We start from the raw sequence: 16086 nt of genomic DNA, 5'->3' as shown, positions 1-16086 counted from the left end.
CACCACTGTGGAATCAGACCTTCTCCATCCCACCAGCCAGCTCTGAGTCACAGCAGTGTAATACAGACTGTATGTCCTGTATTCTTTGTGATGATACACTGAGAAACTTTTGGGATTTATATAAATCAGCATCGGATTGATTCCCAGACTCTGAGCCTCTGGCAGAACACTGCTGAGACTGCACAAGCCAGGCTGGTAGCAGCTCAGTCCCCCATGGCTCCTTGCTCCACAAAAAGCTCCAGAAACTCCCAATTTGATCCTCACCCCCCATTCCAGGGAGGCCACATTTCCCCAAAGATCCATTCTGGCATTTTCCCTGCACTTCTGTGCTAGAGGAAGACACCAGCATGGCCCAAGAGGGGGAACCTCTCCTGTGTTCCCTGCCTGCCAGTCTGCTTACCCTCTAACTCAGTCTTCTCCTTCGGCTCACACCACTCCTTTGCTCATCTTCCTCCACCTGCACATCAGATTTATCCCAGTTCCCACTCCATTGCCTGCACAGATCCATTTTAACACCCCCCACACACATGCCATGCTAAGGGTGTGCTAAAAATCCGCAAGCAGATCTTACAGCCACCCACATGCCAGAAGACAACCTCTTGTTTGGGAACGGGAGGCACAAAATTAAATCAGTCCCATGCAGAGACTACTGCTCTGCAGAGGTGCTCTGGGGAAAGGCCTGAGAGCTGCCTGTGAGGGTTCCCTGCTCCCATTGCCTGGGAAACGGCCTCGCTGGGTGCTGGAGGAGCTGGGGGAGCAGGAAAACATCCACAGGGCAGCACAGCCTCAGGCCTGCAGGGAAACCAGGTTCCTGATGTTCAGCACTCAGCATAACCCTGAGCATCAGCTGAGCAGCACCAGCCAGGGCAGGACCTCCGTCCCCATCCCCAGTGGCTGCAGGAAGCCAGGACCACCCACAACCCACCCTGGTGCCAGCAGAGACGTCTGAAGCAGCTTCAAAGCCCCACTGGAGGAACAAACCTCTCACCTGCTCGAAGAACTCATCCATGAAACGATCCCGGTCCACACTGACGGTGACTTCATCATCATCATCACTGTCCTTTGCCTGCAACAACACCGAGAGAGAGGAATCCATGAGTGCTTGCTCCAGAGCTCACAGCTCTACTTCAGGCGCTCCAATGAGGCATCTTCTCCTGTGCTCACTTGCTCCAAGGAGCTGGGGCAAAGCATGGAACATCCCAGACACTGCTACTCCAAGCCCCCAAGGCTCTGAGAGAGCAGAGAACAAACACATCCAGCAGTGAGGGATGGCCAAAACACCACGGCAGCCAGTGCCCCATGGCACGGCCTCAGCAGTGAGCACAGGACACAGCTAAAGACACTCCACACCCATGGAGTGGGAGCTTCAAGGGCACCCTCAGCCCTGTGTGAGCACCCCAGCTCTGCAAGGAGCAGGAATGGGAAACACCACAGATTCCACCATGGGAAACACCAGGATGCTGCAATGGGAAAGCAATGAGGGATGTCACGATGGGAAACAAGGGATGCTGCGGCTAAGAAAGCACAAGGGGATGCTGCCATGGGAAAGCACGAGGGATGCTGTGATGGGAAAACACGAGGGATGCTGCCATGGGAAAGCACGAGGGATGCTGTGATGGGAAAACACGAGGGATGCTGCCATGGGAAAGCACGAGGGATGCTGTGATGGGAAAACACGAGGGATGCTGCCATGGGAAAGCACGAGGGATGCTGTGATGGGAAAACACGAGGGATGCTGCCATGGGAAACACAAGGAATGCTGCCACGGGAGAAAGCATGGGCGATGCCGTGATGGGAAAACACGAGGGATGCTGTAATGGGAAACATGAGGGATGCTTTCACAGGAAACACAAGGAATGCTGCCATGGGAAAGCATGAGGGAAGCTGCAATGGGAAACGAGAGATGCTGCAATGGGAAAACACGAGGAATGCCATGTCAGGAAAACATAAGGGATGCCACGATGGTAAAAACAAGGGATGCTGCCATGGGGAAGCACGAGGGAAGCTGTGATGGGAAACACACGAGATGCTGTGATGGGAAAAGAAAAGGAGTGCTGCAGAGTGCAGGAAAGGTGGGAGCAAACAGATAATACAGCAGAACTAGTAAAGTCACAGCAGGCAAATGAGGGGTTGTCCTTGTCTGTAGAAGCATGTGTGTCATTGTCACCAGAGATGAAAACACCTCCTGTCCCAGCAAGGCGGGGGATGCAAGCTCTCAAGGGAAGGAAAAATTACAGTCCTCCACATAAGGAGACATTTAAAAGATTATTATCCAAAGCAGTTGCATGACGGAGGGAAATAGAAAATTAACAGGTTGGAAAAGTTTCTTCTTACTCCATCTTTACAAGAGAGAAGAAGCCAGATTTATGGAGTGGAATGGAGATTTAAGACAGGACTGCCTCTGCTCATTTCATGATGATTGCAGTTTTTGCAGACAGTTACACATCACTCCATGGCCCCTCTGCACCCTGCAGAGAGACAGCCACTACAGTCTCCAGGGAGAGCCCTCTTACAATGAAATAAGCCAGATGAAATATCTATCCTGCCCCCTAAAGCTGTCTTTCCACCCTACAGCGACTGATTTGGGTGGTATCATTCAGAAACCTCAGCTTACAGCCTTACCACCACTATTGGCACTTTTTGCCTGGGTAACTCACACAGTGATCCCATTCGTGGTTACCCAGAGCCTTTGTGATCAGAGAGCTCCCATAAATCTGGTGAAAATCTCACCGTGACAAGGAAAAGCAGGCATGGTGCTGCTCTTACCCACCACTCTGTGGGCACAGAAAACTGTGCCCTAAAGTCTGAAATTGTGCCCATTTGCAGCACAGCCGCTCAGGCCAGGAGCTGCTGGCTCAGTGAGGCTGGGGCATGGCCAAAGCTGCCAGCCTGGGGATGGGTTGGTACATTTAAACCCGTCCAGTGATGGTGACTCCACCACTGCCCTGCACAGCCTGTTCCTGGGCTTGACAACCCCTTCTGTGGAGACATTTTGCCTAACATCAAACCTAAACCTTCCCTGGAGCAACTTGAGGCCATTTCTGCTTGCCCTGTCACTTGATAACCTGGGAAAAGAGTGACCCCGACCTGGCTCCACTCTCCTTTCAGGGAGTTGTAGAGAGTTAAGAAGTTTTCCCCTGAGCCTCCTTTTCTCCAGGCTGAGCTGCCCCAGTTCCCTCAGCCATTCCTGATCCTCCAGACCCTTCCCCAGCTCTGTTCCCTTCTCTGGACACGCTCCAGCCCCTCAATGTCTTCCTTTTCGAGGGGCCCAAAACTGACCCCAAGATTTGAGGTGTCTCAGCAGTGGCCAGCCCAGGGGACAGTCACTGTCCTGGTCTCACTGGCCACATGTGTGCTTGTACCAGCTGGGGCTGTACAGTCCCTGCAGCAGGCACTGCCTTCTGCATCAGGCAGCCAGCTCTTCCCCTGACGCTCTTTGCTTCCAAAATTCTGCAGTTTGCTCACACCAGGTCCACACCACCTCTCCCATTCCCTTCAGCAGTCACAGACCAGCACTGAGGGCCAGTGCACGGCTCAGGCTTCGGGCAGAGCTGGATCCATGACCACATCCAACACTTCCCACACCGCCCTGGAGCCAAGGGCAGGATTTGGCTGCAGGCTCTCTTAAATCCTTCCTGCATGCCCGTGCCACCAGACAGCCCAGTCTCTCCCCCTGTCATCCCTGCTCCAGCCTTGCCCAAAACCATCTGAGCACAGTGACAGCTGTCACCCTCCAATCCCGACCCCAATGCCAACTGTGCCATTCCTTCAGCCAGCAGCAAGCCTGGCTGTAAGCTCAGGTCCACTTGGGGCCAACAACTGGTTCCAGAGCAATGCCCACATATGCTCCATTGCTCCCAGAGCATCCCAAGCACCCACAGCACATGGGAGGAGGGCTCACCATCGAGGAGGCCACAAAGAACCACGTCCTAAGGCTAGGAATGCGTGGATGGATCTCTGCTACAGAGATACAACCACCATCCACGTTCACATTCCACTTCACATATCACACACGCCTGCTAGGTTTGTGCTGTGCTTAATTTTAAGCATCACACACTTTGGTGGGTGGTGCCAAGAGCCCACTGGATGGGGAATTACAATACAGACCCCCACCTACGCCCCCAGGATCTTGGAAAATGCCAACAGATCCTAGGGACATATGCTGCATGGAAGATGCACCTGCCAATGCAAACACCACCTTGGATGCATGTCAGGGTGTGGAAGAAGGAAATACAGGTGACCTCACCCCTGATAAGTAACAGCTGTGTTAATTAACCAATACAGCCTCCCCCCAAGAGTAACAGCTGTATCCAATAAGGATGAATGAGATAAAAGAGGGGGTTGGCTGGCAAGGGGAGGATCATCATGGAAGAGGAATTTTGAGGAGCATGAAGGAATCACGAATCAGGATCCTGGGGAGAGAGAGAATGACTGCTGCAAGGTCAGTCTGGGTCTGCAGTTAGAGCCTGTTGTTGGAACCTGCAGTCACAGTCTGCAAACTCATACCTGCAGTCATAGTTTAGCAGGAAATAATCAGCAGTCAAAAGCTGCAAGGGAAACCCACAGCAGGAAACCTGCTGCTTGCTGCAGCCAGAGTTAGTGAACAGTTGGAGTGAAGATGACAAAATCGTGAAGAGGAATATACCAGGACCCTTTTCATGCAGTGTTTAACAAGAAGTCTGCGCCTCAGCTCATTTTTACTCTCTAATGAGAGGGCTGCTGCAACACAGGGGATCTTTCTTCCCCCACTCTGCTAAGCCTCTCCATGGCAGGGACAAGGACATCCATACGAACCCCCACAGATGGAGGGGCATGTATCCTGTCTGCAGCCCGTGCCACCTCACCATGCACCCCACAGGATGGTCATCTACAGGAAGGAGTCAAAGGAAAAGGGGCTGAGAGCACCCTGTGAGGGCGGATATGGGGATTCTGGTGGGTGACAAACGGGACTTGATCTAGCCATGGGCACTGGCAGCACAGAAACCCAAATGTCTCCTGGCCTCATCCTCAGCAGTGTGGGCAGCAGGGGACAGAGGGGATGTTCCTGCTCTGCTTGCCTGAGACTCCCTGGAGCTGCCTCCAGCTCTGGGATCCCAGCACAGGACGATGGTGCTGGACCGAGGAGGGTGCAGTCAGGTTGGACATGGGGAAGAAATACTGGTCCATGAGGGTGGGTTCCCAGAGAAGCGGGGGCTGCCCCGTCCCTGGAAGTGTCCAAGGCCAGGCTGGACAGGGCTTGGAGCAATCTGGGATAGTGGAAGGTGTCTGGGCCCATGGCAGGGGGTGGAACAGGATGGGAAGCACCAGTCAGCCCCTGCAACCCTGTACAGAAAAATGCGCCTTCAACACAACTTCCCACAAACCTATCCAGCTTTTTTGCCATTGTTCTGGGAGGATCTCAATTTGCCACAATTCTGAGCCCCTTTTTTGAAGCCTCTGAGCAGAGTATTCCCACTGTTAATTTTAAATGCAGGCTTGTATGGAAACCAGGAAGGCCAGGGACTGGCAGCAGAGGAAGAGCAGCAGGAGAGCAGAGTAGCTGCCAAGATACTCCTTTCCTTGTCACCTCTTGCTTGTCCTTTCCACATCCAAAACAGGCCTGGCTCATTGCCCAAAGGATGCCACATCCCTGCCTAGTCCTATCTGTGCTGGATGCTGCCATACCCAGAAATCCCAAAGGAAGGGGACCCACCACCCATGGAAGGGATTTCTGTCAAAGCCACACACAGCCTTGTCAGAGGCACTCATGGTTGAGGGCAGACCACTCCTGGGAGCGCAGAGGCTGACGGACAGGCAGAGGGATGTTATTTAGGGCAGGCACTGGGCAGGGGGAGTGGCACAGAGCCCAGCCAGAAGCCCCATGAAGAGGAAATTACACAGATGGAGCCTGCTGGTCAGGAGGGCACATGTCACTTGTCACTCCGGGCTGGAGAAGGGCACCATCTGTCCAACCCACGTCACTGGGAACACCCTCAGTGCCAGACTGCCTCCGACCCCCAGTGTCAGGCTGGTCATCCCACCTCACCACCCCAGTCCCTGAGCCAGTGAGCAGCAGCCACAGCCACTAATGGGTGACTTGGGTTGGAACCAGAGGAGATGCCACTGGGAGAACAACTCATGGGATGCAGAGCACTGATGGATCAGCTGCTCCCAGCATCTCCCTCCACTCTCACCCTCACTGCTTTACCCCAAGCTTGAGGTGTCCCCCCCATGATTAATTCTAGCACAAAAGTATGAACAAGACCAAAACTTTCCAAAGGCAAAGTAAAGCATCACACAGCAAACAGAGTTTTGGCTTCATGCATCCCAGCTGTGAGCTGGGTTTCCAAAGTCACATGGAAAGCTCCTGTCTCAGCCAAAACTACCTGCAGGTGCTGCTCGGCACAAGCAGCAAACAATTCCCCAGCCTGGGAACTCACAATGTCAGGCACACCATCCTCCCAGAGCCCCTCCACTTCTGCCTCAGGCACTGTCAGGCAGCACCAAGGACCCAGGACTTCCAGGCTTTTCCCACACATAGGGTGTGTGAGGATAACCCTTCTTTTGCAAGGTTTTGATTTCTCCAGCCCACCAGAAGCCAAGCAGTGGCACCATGTGGGCACCATCCCTGCCACTGGGATGGCTCTGGGAGCCGCTGCCTCTTCAGTGCCACTGAGCAGTGGGAGCTGGATGGGGAGGACAGGTCAGTCAGAGCTCCTCCAGCAGCTTTCAAGTGCCCTCCACAAGGGCCAAAATCCCAAATGGAGGCAGAGGCAAACTGTGATACCATCCCTGACAAACAGGAGTAGCAGATGGGAAGACATCCAGAGCCCTGGAGCCTCCTGGCTCTGTAGGTTTTGTAACCAGCACATGCTAATAAATTCATTATTGAGCAAATTACCTCCCCATGGTTCCAACCCAGCCCAGTACCTCTCCAAGCACTTTCTGAAAGAGGCAAAGGAGCACAGAACACCTGAGAAGACTTGATGCTAGCTCTCCTCCAAACAGCAAAGCTGGCAGGGTGGGCTGTGCAGGGCATAACCAGGTCTCTGTCACCTCAGCAGTGGCCACACGCAGCCCCAGGTTCCTTGTCCTCTCCTGTCAGTGCTGCAGATGGATTTGACCATGTCCAGACACATCCAGGGAGCTGCTGCAGGCAGCAGAGGCAGAGCAGAGGAACAACAGGCTCAGCCACTGCTGGGCACATCTGAACCCAGACACATCCCTCTACCAAGCCCTGCTGGCACATTTTCCTGGGAAACATCTGCGTCCAAACAAGCAGTGACACTTGCCTGCCTCCAGCACCCCACGGGCTGTGGGCGCAGGCCACGCTGCCTCCCACCCTACCAGAGACAAGGCAAGCCTCACAAAAGCACAAGGGAAAGAAAAAGCCACACCAGCTGCCATCCCCCTTTTAGGGACTACTCAGTTAAGCAAAGAAAGGCCTCATCCCTGAGATGCAGGAGGCTCCACTCCCAGGCTGCATCTGTTTGTTTATATTTACGAACACCTCCGTGCTGCTCTGCCCAACTGAAGAGATTCCAGCCATCTGGGCTTGCCTCGCTTTGTAAAATGATGCCCTTGCTGTACGGAGACCAGAACACAGTGGGATGCACAGGCTGCTCCTGGGGATGCCTCTGAGCAGCCCTGGGTCACGTCTGGGATCGTGTCCCCACACAGAGGGGCACACAGGGGTCCAACACCCAAAAGCAGTCACCTTGTTCCCCATAACCAAACCCCCCAGCCCAGGACACCGCCGCTGACACTCAAGAGCTCCCAGGGCAGCTCATTCTGGCATGCAGCTGTGCCAGGAAGGGCAAGGTCAGAATAACTCAGCAGCGAGCAGCACTGACATCTCAGCCATCTCCCAGAGCCTAAAGGACACGTAGGAGAACGTACAGATGCCCAGAATTATCTGGGAACATCCCAGCCTGGCTGTGCCATGCTTGGCAGCACAAGGGCAGCTCAGCACAGCCTCACCTGGACAAGGTCCAGAGCACCCACAGATCTCCCACCCACCGAATGAGTCCCTCACCCTGGGGCTGCCCTGACCTCCCCACGCTTCAGGGTTTGCTTTAGGCATCTGCAGCAGCCTAAAAGCCCTACAAGCAGGGCTGAAGTCCTGCTCCTGAAGGCTTCCCGGGGGGTGGTGTCAAGGCAGAGCATAAAGACAGCCCGAGGGTATGCCCCCAGCCCTGAAGAGCTGAACCACCCAAGGCCATGGTTTCAGCTACCTGTGGTCTCAGCCCTTTTTGCAGACCATACAGTACAGCTGTGCACCACGGTAAATGGCAATTCCACGGCACACAGGCCCCAAACTCAGCTGTGTTCTATTCCAGTATTAAATCCAGCTGGCAGCCTGCCACCAGTGGTGTTCTCCAGGGATCAATGTTGGGGCCACTCCCGTCTTAATGGCTTTATCAATGATGCGGACAAGGGGATCGAGGGCACCCTCAGCAGAAGACACCAAGTTGGGTGAGATGTTGACCTGCAGGAGGGCAGGAGGGATCTGCAGAGGGATCTGGACGGGCTAAATCAATGGGCCAAGGCCAATTCTGTGACATTCAATGAGGCCAAGTGCCAGGTCCTGTACTGGGGTAACAACAACGCCATGGAGTGCTCCAGGCTGGGGGCAGAGTCACTGAAGAGCTGGGAAAGACCTTGGGGTGCTGGCTGGCAGTAGCTGAACATAAGCCCAGGTGGGCAAGAGGCCAATGGCACTTGGCTTGTACCAGAAATAACGTGTCCAGCAGGACGAGAACAGTGATTGTCCCCCTGTGCTGGACACTGCTGAGGCACCACAAATCCTGGGGTCAATTCTGGGCCCCTCACAACAAGAAGGTCATTGAGATGCTGGAGCATGTCCAGGGAAGGCAATGGAGCTGGGGAAGGGTCTGGAGCACCAGAAGCAGCTGAGGGAGCTGGGGGTGCTCAGCCTGGAGAAAAGGAGGCTCAGGGGGGACCTCACTCTCTACAGTGCCCTGACAGGAGGGTGGAGCCAGGTGAGGGTCAGGCTCAGCTCCCAAAGAACAAGGGACAGGACAAGAGGAAACGGTCTCAAGTTGTGCCAAGGCAAGTTTAGCTGGATCCTGGAGAAAAATCCTTCAGGGAAAGGGCTGTCCAGCCCAGCTGCCAAGGCACAGGCTGTGCAGGGCAGTAGTGGAGTCACCATCCCTGAATGGATTTAACAGATGTGTAGTTGTGGCACTTGGGGTTAGTGCTGGCCTTGGCAGTGCTGGGGAAACAGCTGGATCTTAAGAGGGGTTTTCTAACCTAAGCAATTCTAGAATTCTAATACACACCAGAATCAGCCCATACCTTCCCATTAACAACTTTCTTTATGAATAAAAACCCAAGGTACAGATGATGACTTCAGCATTCAGCAACATCTGCATGAGTCAGGTACTGTTTCCAAGTTCCAACACTAGCAATGCAAGGGAGAACATGATTTCCAAGAATTTTGTCCTTAGGTGCTGGTGTGCATTCCTGCAAAATAATTCCCAGCCTCTGGCACAAAGCCCAAGCCTTTTATCAGAAGCATGATCACTCTTAAGCTCAGTTTTAAATGCAAACAGGTAAAATTCTCCTTAACTCCGAAGAACAAGTGTCAGAGGTGAGAGAGTTGCCACCAGTCCTGGAGAGGGCAATGAGCTGAACTCACTGACCTCCTTCTGTAGCTCTGAAATGTGGACAGCATTATCACCTACTGGAAAAGCACCTGTACTTTACAGCCAGTACTTTATAAATTTACAGTCATGGCTGAAGAATTGTTTGGTTAAAAACAGACTTAAATGATCTGAAATTAATTTCTTAACATCCTCTAAGTGGCACCATCATTGTTAACAGCCCCTACGCAGACCAGAGGTTCCCGTGGGCAGCAGAAGGACCTGCAGGCACAGCACTCATCTCTTATCTCCACTCCATTCACCAACGTCAGCACTCAGAGAGGTCTCTGCTGGGATCATCACCGTGCTTTGGTGTCTGCCAACGTCACCAAGCCCTGGAGATGCCCACTAGTGACACTGCAGTCTGTCCTAGGAAACTGTCAGAGGAAAAAGAAGGAAAGCCTCAGGCAGAGAAGGTGACACAGGCAGCACCACAACTCCTATGACTGTGGGATTAACACAGTCTGCAAAATGTTCATCCTTCAAATCCCATTACCCCACCTACAAACGGGCACTCATGGAATATACTGATCTGGAATGGACCTTCAAGGATGCTCCAGTCCAACCCCCTGTCACGGGCAGAGACACCTTCCACCAAAACAGGTTGCTCACATGGTCATGAAAGCTCAATGACATTTCTCTGGTGCTCTTGTCTAGATCTTGCCAAAGAACTTCAGCACCATCCAGGTGGGACACTGATCCTCCCAAAAGGCAAAGGTCCTCTGGAAAGCCAAAACAGTCATTTCATACACAAACCCAAAGTCTGACAGAACCTGATGGAAGACCAGCAATTGCAGAGAAAGAGGCAGAGCTCACACTGCAAAACCTGCAGCACACATCTGCAGAGGTACAGCAGGATGGAAGTGGCCACAGTGGCAGCACTCTCTTGAAAACTTGCAGAACAGCGAGCAGAAAACTTAATTTTTAGCTATTCCCCATGAAAAGAAACCTGGGTCTGCAAGTATTCACTAGAATCTGGAACACTGCACTGTTAACAGAAAGTTCAGTCCCACCTGCAGCAGATTTTGACGCTGCACAGCCAGGTCAGTCCCCTGTGCTGGGGTGTATCCTGAGGGGCCTGGGGATGCCTGAGGAGGAGGCAGCAGGGAGGATAAACCTTCTCCTGTAGAAAGAATAGGCCTAGGAGCAAATGAACACAATATGGGCAGGAGATTCGGAATTCCACTACCAGTCAGGAGCTGGTTTAGTGGAAGATGTCCCACCTATGGCAATAGGGCTGGATGATATGGTTCTTTGAAGGTTCCCGGGCAACTGAGGGGAAACTTCTCTTGAGCCTGAGCTCTCCAAGGTTGCCGGAGCAGAAGGACTTCCTATTCTCCTCTGGGTGTCCCCAAGAAGAGCTTTTGGCCAGCAGATGTCCTGGGCTCCATTCACTACTTCCATCACTCCTGCAAAAGGTGATGGAAGAAGAGATCCTCCTGCCAGGGGAGAGCAGCTGCATCACTACAGAAGATACTCAGAGTATCACTGAAAAGGGTTAAAAGATGTTTCAGAACATCTATCATGTGGGACCTGAGCATGCAGAAGTCAGACTGCTGGGTCAGGCCCATCCAGGGAAGTGTTCAGGGCCAGGCCAGAGAGGGCTCAGAGCAATCTGGTCCAGTCAAAGGTGTTCCTGCCCTGGCAGGGCTGTTGGAACCAGATGGTCTATGAAGGTCCTTTTCAACCCAAACCACTCATGAGCCCATGACACACCACATGCCACTGCCTGTCTGCTGTTCACACCCATAAGTCTGCTCCCTCATTTGGGGGATAAAAGCAGTGCCCACATTTCCAACACCAGCCCTGGTTCTGGCCACTGCAGGCAGGGGCACAGGCAGAGGTGCAGAGGTGCAAGCAGCCTGTGACACATCGCCCCTGCCCTCTCCCCTTCCTTCAGTTCAGCAAAACTTTCTACTCCTTGTGCTTCCACAGTTGCCTCGTTTGATATTTTTGCTAAGCAAAGACAGCCTCTTTGGCTTTGTGCCTGGTCTGGTCCTGACACAGCACTGCTCCATCTCCATTTCCCATGCTGTCCTCTGCTTGCCCTCCTCTCCCCACGCATCTCCTCCAGGATCATCCTGAGGACACCACGGTGCAAGGACACTCCCCTGAGGCAGGTGTGCTCAGGTCACCTGGAGCCAGGACAGTATCACACACTCTGTCTTCCTGGTCTTCCACCCGGGCTCACTCTCCTCCTTTTTCCTAATATACATAATTTTCTGGAAGAAGCAATTTATCACAGTACTTAGCTTAATGAGCCTTACTGTACATGTTCTGCCTGTAGTGATAATTTTGCATATTTCCTGAGAAATCTTGTTAACGGGAAGATACATGGCAAAACAAACATTTGTACAGCTTCCGAGCAGCTCACACACAAAGACACTTCGATTAAAACAACAGAGATGAGGCCGAACCCTTTTGGCTCCAGCCTCTCAGACACCCAGGGCACAGCTGATGTATCTGGCTGCACTTATTCTCACCCTTACCACTCTCTGGTGCTCACGGAGTGACACCAGGTCTCAGTGGGTCAAGGGTATTCCCGTATTCAAGCTGACTTCAGTGGGACCACCAAAGCCCCATGCACCAGACCTGAAGCTCCCCAACACATACCAAGGGACCCTGGGGCTCAGTGTCCCCTCTGAGGTCCGTCTGTCCTTCAAACCCATCACCCCACCAGGTCCCTCCCAGGCTGGGAACGTGACACCCCACCCAGAGCTGACCTAGAGTCCGGGCTTTGCCTGCAACCACGTTTAAAGCACAGAGAAGGGTTTTCCCAGTTTTTGGCTTGCCCTACCACGGTGTTCACCCACTGCTCTGAACACAGGGACACTCAGGACCCCTCAGCTGCTGAGGAGCACAAGAACAGCTCACACAGGAGCATGTGGGGTTCATCTACATCACTCCCGTCACCTTCATCCTTGCCCAGCTGACCAGCCCAGCAGAGCCCAGCAGTGAGGATCCACCAGCATCTCACCCCTCCTGCTCCAGGACCCCAAAGGAGCAGGCAAAGCAGCTTCCCCGCCCCAGTGCTCGTGGGGACCAGGAATGCTCCGAGGGCAGCCATGATGTCTGACCTGCCACAGCAGCTCTGCTCCTCCCCACCCTGAAAAAAAACCCAAAACCTTCGTCATTTCAGTGATGCTAAAGCCCGTGAAGCTCAGCCGGAGCAGGCGGCTGCGCGATGTGCGGACGCGCCACAGCCACCGGCTGTCACCCGGCACGTGACAGCCCCGCTCCCGGCTGGGAGGGATGCAGGACACAGATGAATTATTTACGTGACCCTTCTGGCTCAACAGAAGAGCTCGAAAGCACTTACGGCAACGAGGAGGGTTAAAAAAAAAAAATTAAAAAATTTAAAAAAAAAAAAAAAAAGGAAAGGAAGACAGCATCTAAACAAGTGAATATATTCATCTCCAAGGTCTGTAGGGACTTGTGCAGCCGGGGGGTTCCGGAAAAGATGGAGACACACGCAAGACCCGACCTCTGCAAACAGCAACCGCGGTCGACTTCACATTTGTGCCCCCGGGAGCGAAAGCCTCAACAGGAACAGGATGGAATTAAGAGGAAGGGATGGAGTGAGGTCGGGCTGTGAGTCCTGGAACTGCTGCAGATTTCACTGCTGCAGGAGAGGAGAGGGTGAATCCACAGCGCCAGACCTGGAGCCCACCTTGCTTCCTCTCTCCCTTCATTTCTAACTGGCAGGAGGCAGCACCGGGAGCAGGGACTTGGCTGCCAGGAGTGGGGATTCAGCCAGCTGGGGAGGGCAGTGGCACGGCACAAACACGCGAACATCACTGCAGAAATGCACGCAAAAAACAGCTGCGGGAGGTGAATAACGGGCACAGGAGACAAGCGCACCCCAAAAAACGGGCCCTGCCAATGGCTGGGGGGTTGGAACTGGATGGTTCCTTCCAACCCAAACCACTCTGTGATCCTAAAGCACTGGCACATCTCCCTCACTTCCTCCCACTGTCAAAACACCATTCATAATTATTCTACCATTTGGACCTGTGTCCCATCCTGGAAATCCCAATGTCTCACTCAAACTGAGCTGTCAGCTCTATGGCAGGATGGAGCACCACAGGACTCTCACAATCCTGCATGTACACACCATCTCATCAGGGTTGCTTTTGGGGGTGTTGGGGAAGGGAACCAGTCCCAGCCCCACTCCAGATGGGCAGGAAAGACCACTCACAGCCACAGCTGTGACACCTGCACAGAAGCAGCTTTAAACAGAGCTCTCCTCGGCCTTATCCAAGGCATCCTGCATGGTCCAGCCTCAGCTGTTCACAACAAGAGAACATGTTTCATCAGTAAGTTAAATTTCCTGTCCCTGGTCCAGAGCAGACTTGGGGGCACTACTCCCACAAGGGCACTGAATAAGCTCCAGCAAGTCTGATCCAAACCAGAGCTGAGGTTCAGAAAAGAGCTGGGATTAGCATTTTGAATTTCAAGTACCATTTAAAAAATCCCATTAAGACATGAAGCTCCTGTTCTGTAGAGCAGTGACCGCCCTGCATCCCCTCCTCCGCTCCAACAATGCCAGCTCTTCTTTTTTATTAATCCTTCTTTTTTATCATCCCTGCCAGAATTTAGATACAGTATTAACATGGGAAGAACCAACCCAGGCTATTAACAAGGCAGCAGAGAGGAAACAAGTTCAAAGGCTCCTGACTCTGTGTCCACTGCAGCATCTTGCTCCTCCCTGGTGTCTGCCACCAAGGATGTAAATCCACACTGCCTCACTCACTGCAGTCCTGTCAGGGGGCACCCACTCATATTCGGGGCAACTGGATGCTCAAAAGCATTCCTCCATCCCCAGGAGTCCCCGGGAAGAATGCTGCACCCTCAGCATGAGGCTGATGAATAAGAAGCAGCAGCGAGAGTGAGGCGAAAACACATTTTATTTTTCTTAAGGCGTATTTAAAGGAACAGAGAAATTTTAAAATACTCCATGGCATCACTTCTCAGCCAGCTCCGGCTGCCAAAAGGACATTCATGAGGCTTCTTTTTACTATTATTATTAAAAAGCCTGTTTTCCAATCCCATTTCACAGCCTGTGCTGGTGGTGGAGACAGAGCCCCATGTTTGGGTGCTTTCCAGGCAGAGTGGGGAGGCAGCTCTCTTGGGGGAGCCTCTTCCTCTCCCAGAATCCACAGCCACCCCTGAGCATCTACGGTCAACCCTGGGCATTCAGAGCTGCCCAATCACCCCAATAGCCATCATCCCCGACAGCCACCCCCTCAGCCCCTTGCTGGCATCACCCCAGCTCCATCCTCCTGGCGGTTTTCAGACCAGACCAAACTCGCAGCCAAGTGATCCTGGTGGGAGCTCCGATGCCCGACCAGACTGGACACCCACAGTGGTCCCCACTGCCCCTCGCTCCATGGCAGAGTCCCCCTCAGGGGACAGACTCCCCCTCCCCCTTGCAATCCCAGGCGGTTCTGCAGCGCCAACCGTGAAGTAATTTTAAAAAAATAAAATCCACAAAAAAAAACAACCTAAGAAGAAAAAGCACTAGAGGGAGGACCAGGGGGTGGTACGGGGTGGGGGCTGGAGCAGCGCTCCGGGATTTCGGGCTCAGCCCCTCCGGCCACTGCCGCTATCCCCAGAGCTCGGCCCCACGCGTGGGCAGCAGCACCGTCGCAGCCCCGAGGGTGCAAGAGGGGGCCAGGGCACGGGCAGCGGGGGGCACCGGGGGCTCCTTGCACCGATGCTCCATGCGCGCAGCCGCCGCCGCCGCCTCCCACCGCCCGCGCCCCGGGACCGCGGTGGGCTCGGGGCCTCCGAGGGACACAGGACCGGCTAGGGCCGCACAGGAATCCCGACGCCCCCCGGACAACCCGGGTCACCGCACTGGGGTCACGGCGGTGCAGCGGCCGCAGGCGCTCCTCGGCCCCGCCGCGGCGGCTGCGCCGGAGGATGAACACGCAAAACGGGAGCGGAGCGCGGCGGGCGCGGCGCGGTCCCGGGTGAGCACGGCACGACCCCGCCGCCCGCACCGGTACAAACACACGTCCGTATCCGGTCTTCCCGAGCAGCGGCGATGCCGCTCAGCCGCCGCGGCCCCCCGGTACCGCGCAGATCGCCGCTCGCACCGCCCCGCGCCGGGGAGAACCGGAGCGGTCCGCAGCGGTGCGGAGGGTGCAGCCCCGGGACCACCCCCCCCTCCTACGCCGACATCCCGGCGATGACCGGGGGGGGGTCATCCCCTGCTCCCGGCCCCCGCCCAACCCCCTCGCCGCCGCCGCCGCTCAGGGCAGGGCGGCCCCTGCCCAGGGAGGGGGGGCCGAGAGGGCTCCGGGCGGTCCCCGATGGGGGCCGAGGGCTGCCCGCATCCCCCGTATCCCCCGCATCCCCGGCTGCGCCCCGCACTCACAGCGCGCAGCTCCCCGGTCCGGTCCTTCATCCTCGCCCCGCTGCCGCTGCCGCTGGGAAC

General features: G+C 54.6%; 1 protein-coding gene across 1 annotated transcript in view; it reads right to left on the bottom strand.

The window, feature by feature from the left end:
* Positions 1-16086, bottom strand: part of STX1A (syntaxin 1A) — a 69266-nt gene extending 53180 nt beyond the window's left edge. Inside the window, exons 1-2 of the mRNA XM_066201680.1 lie at positions 16027-16086; positions 989-1066 (exon numbers count right to left, since the gene is read on the bottom strand). Coding sequence (XP_066057777.1) covers positions 989-1066; positions 16027-16056 — 108 coding nt within the window. The 5' untranslated portion in view covers positions 16057-16086. The remainder of the gene's footprint in view (positions 1-988; positions 1067-16026) is intronic.

Source organism: Chamaea fasciata, unplaced genomic scaffold (genome assembly GCF_029207755.1).
Source record: "Chamaea fasciata isolate MVZ Bird 193981 ecotype frontalis unplaced genomic scaffold, bChaFas1.0.hap1 SCAF_21, whole genome shotgun sequence".
Classification (NCBI taxonomy): Eukaryota; Metazoa; Chordata; class Aves; order Passeriformes; family Sylviidae; genus Chamaea; species Chamaea fasciata.
This window is presented reverse-complemented; position numbering and strand designations above follow the sequence as displayed.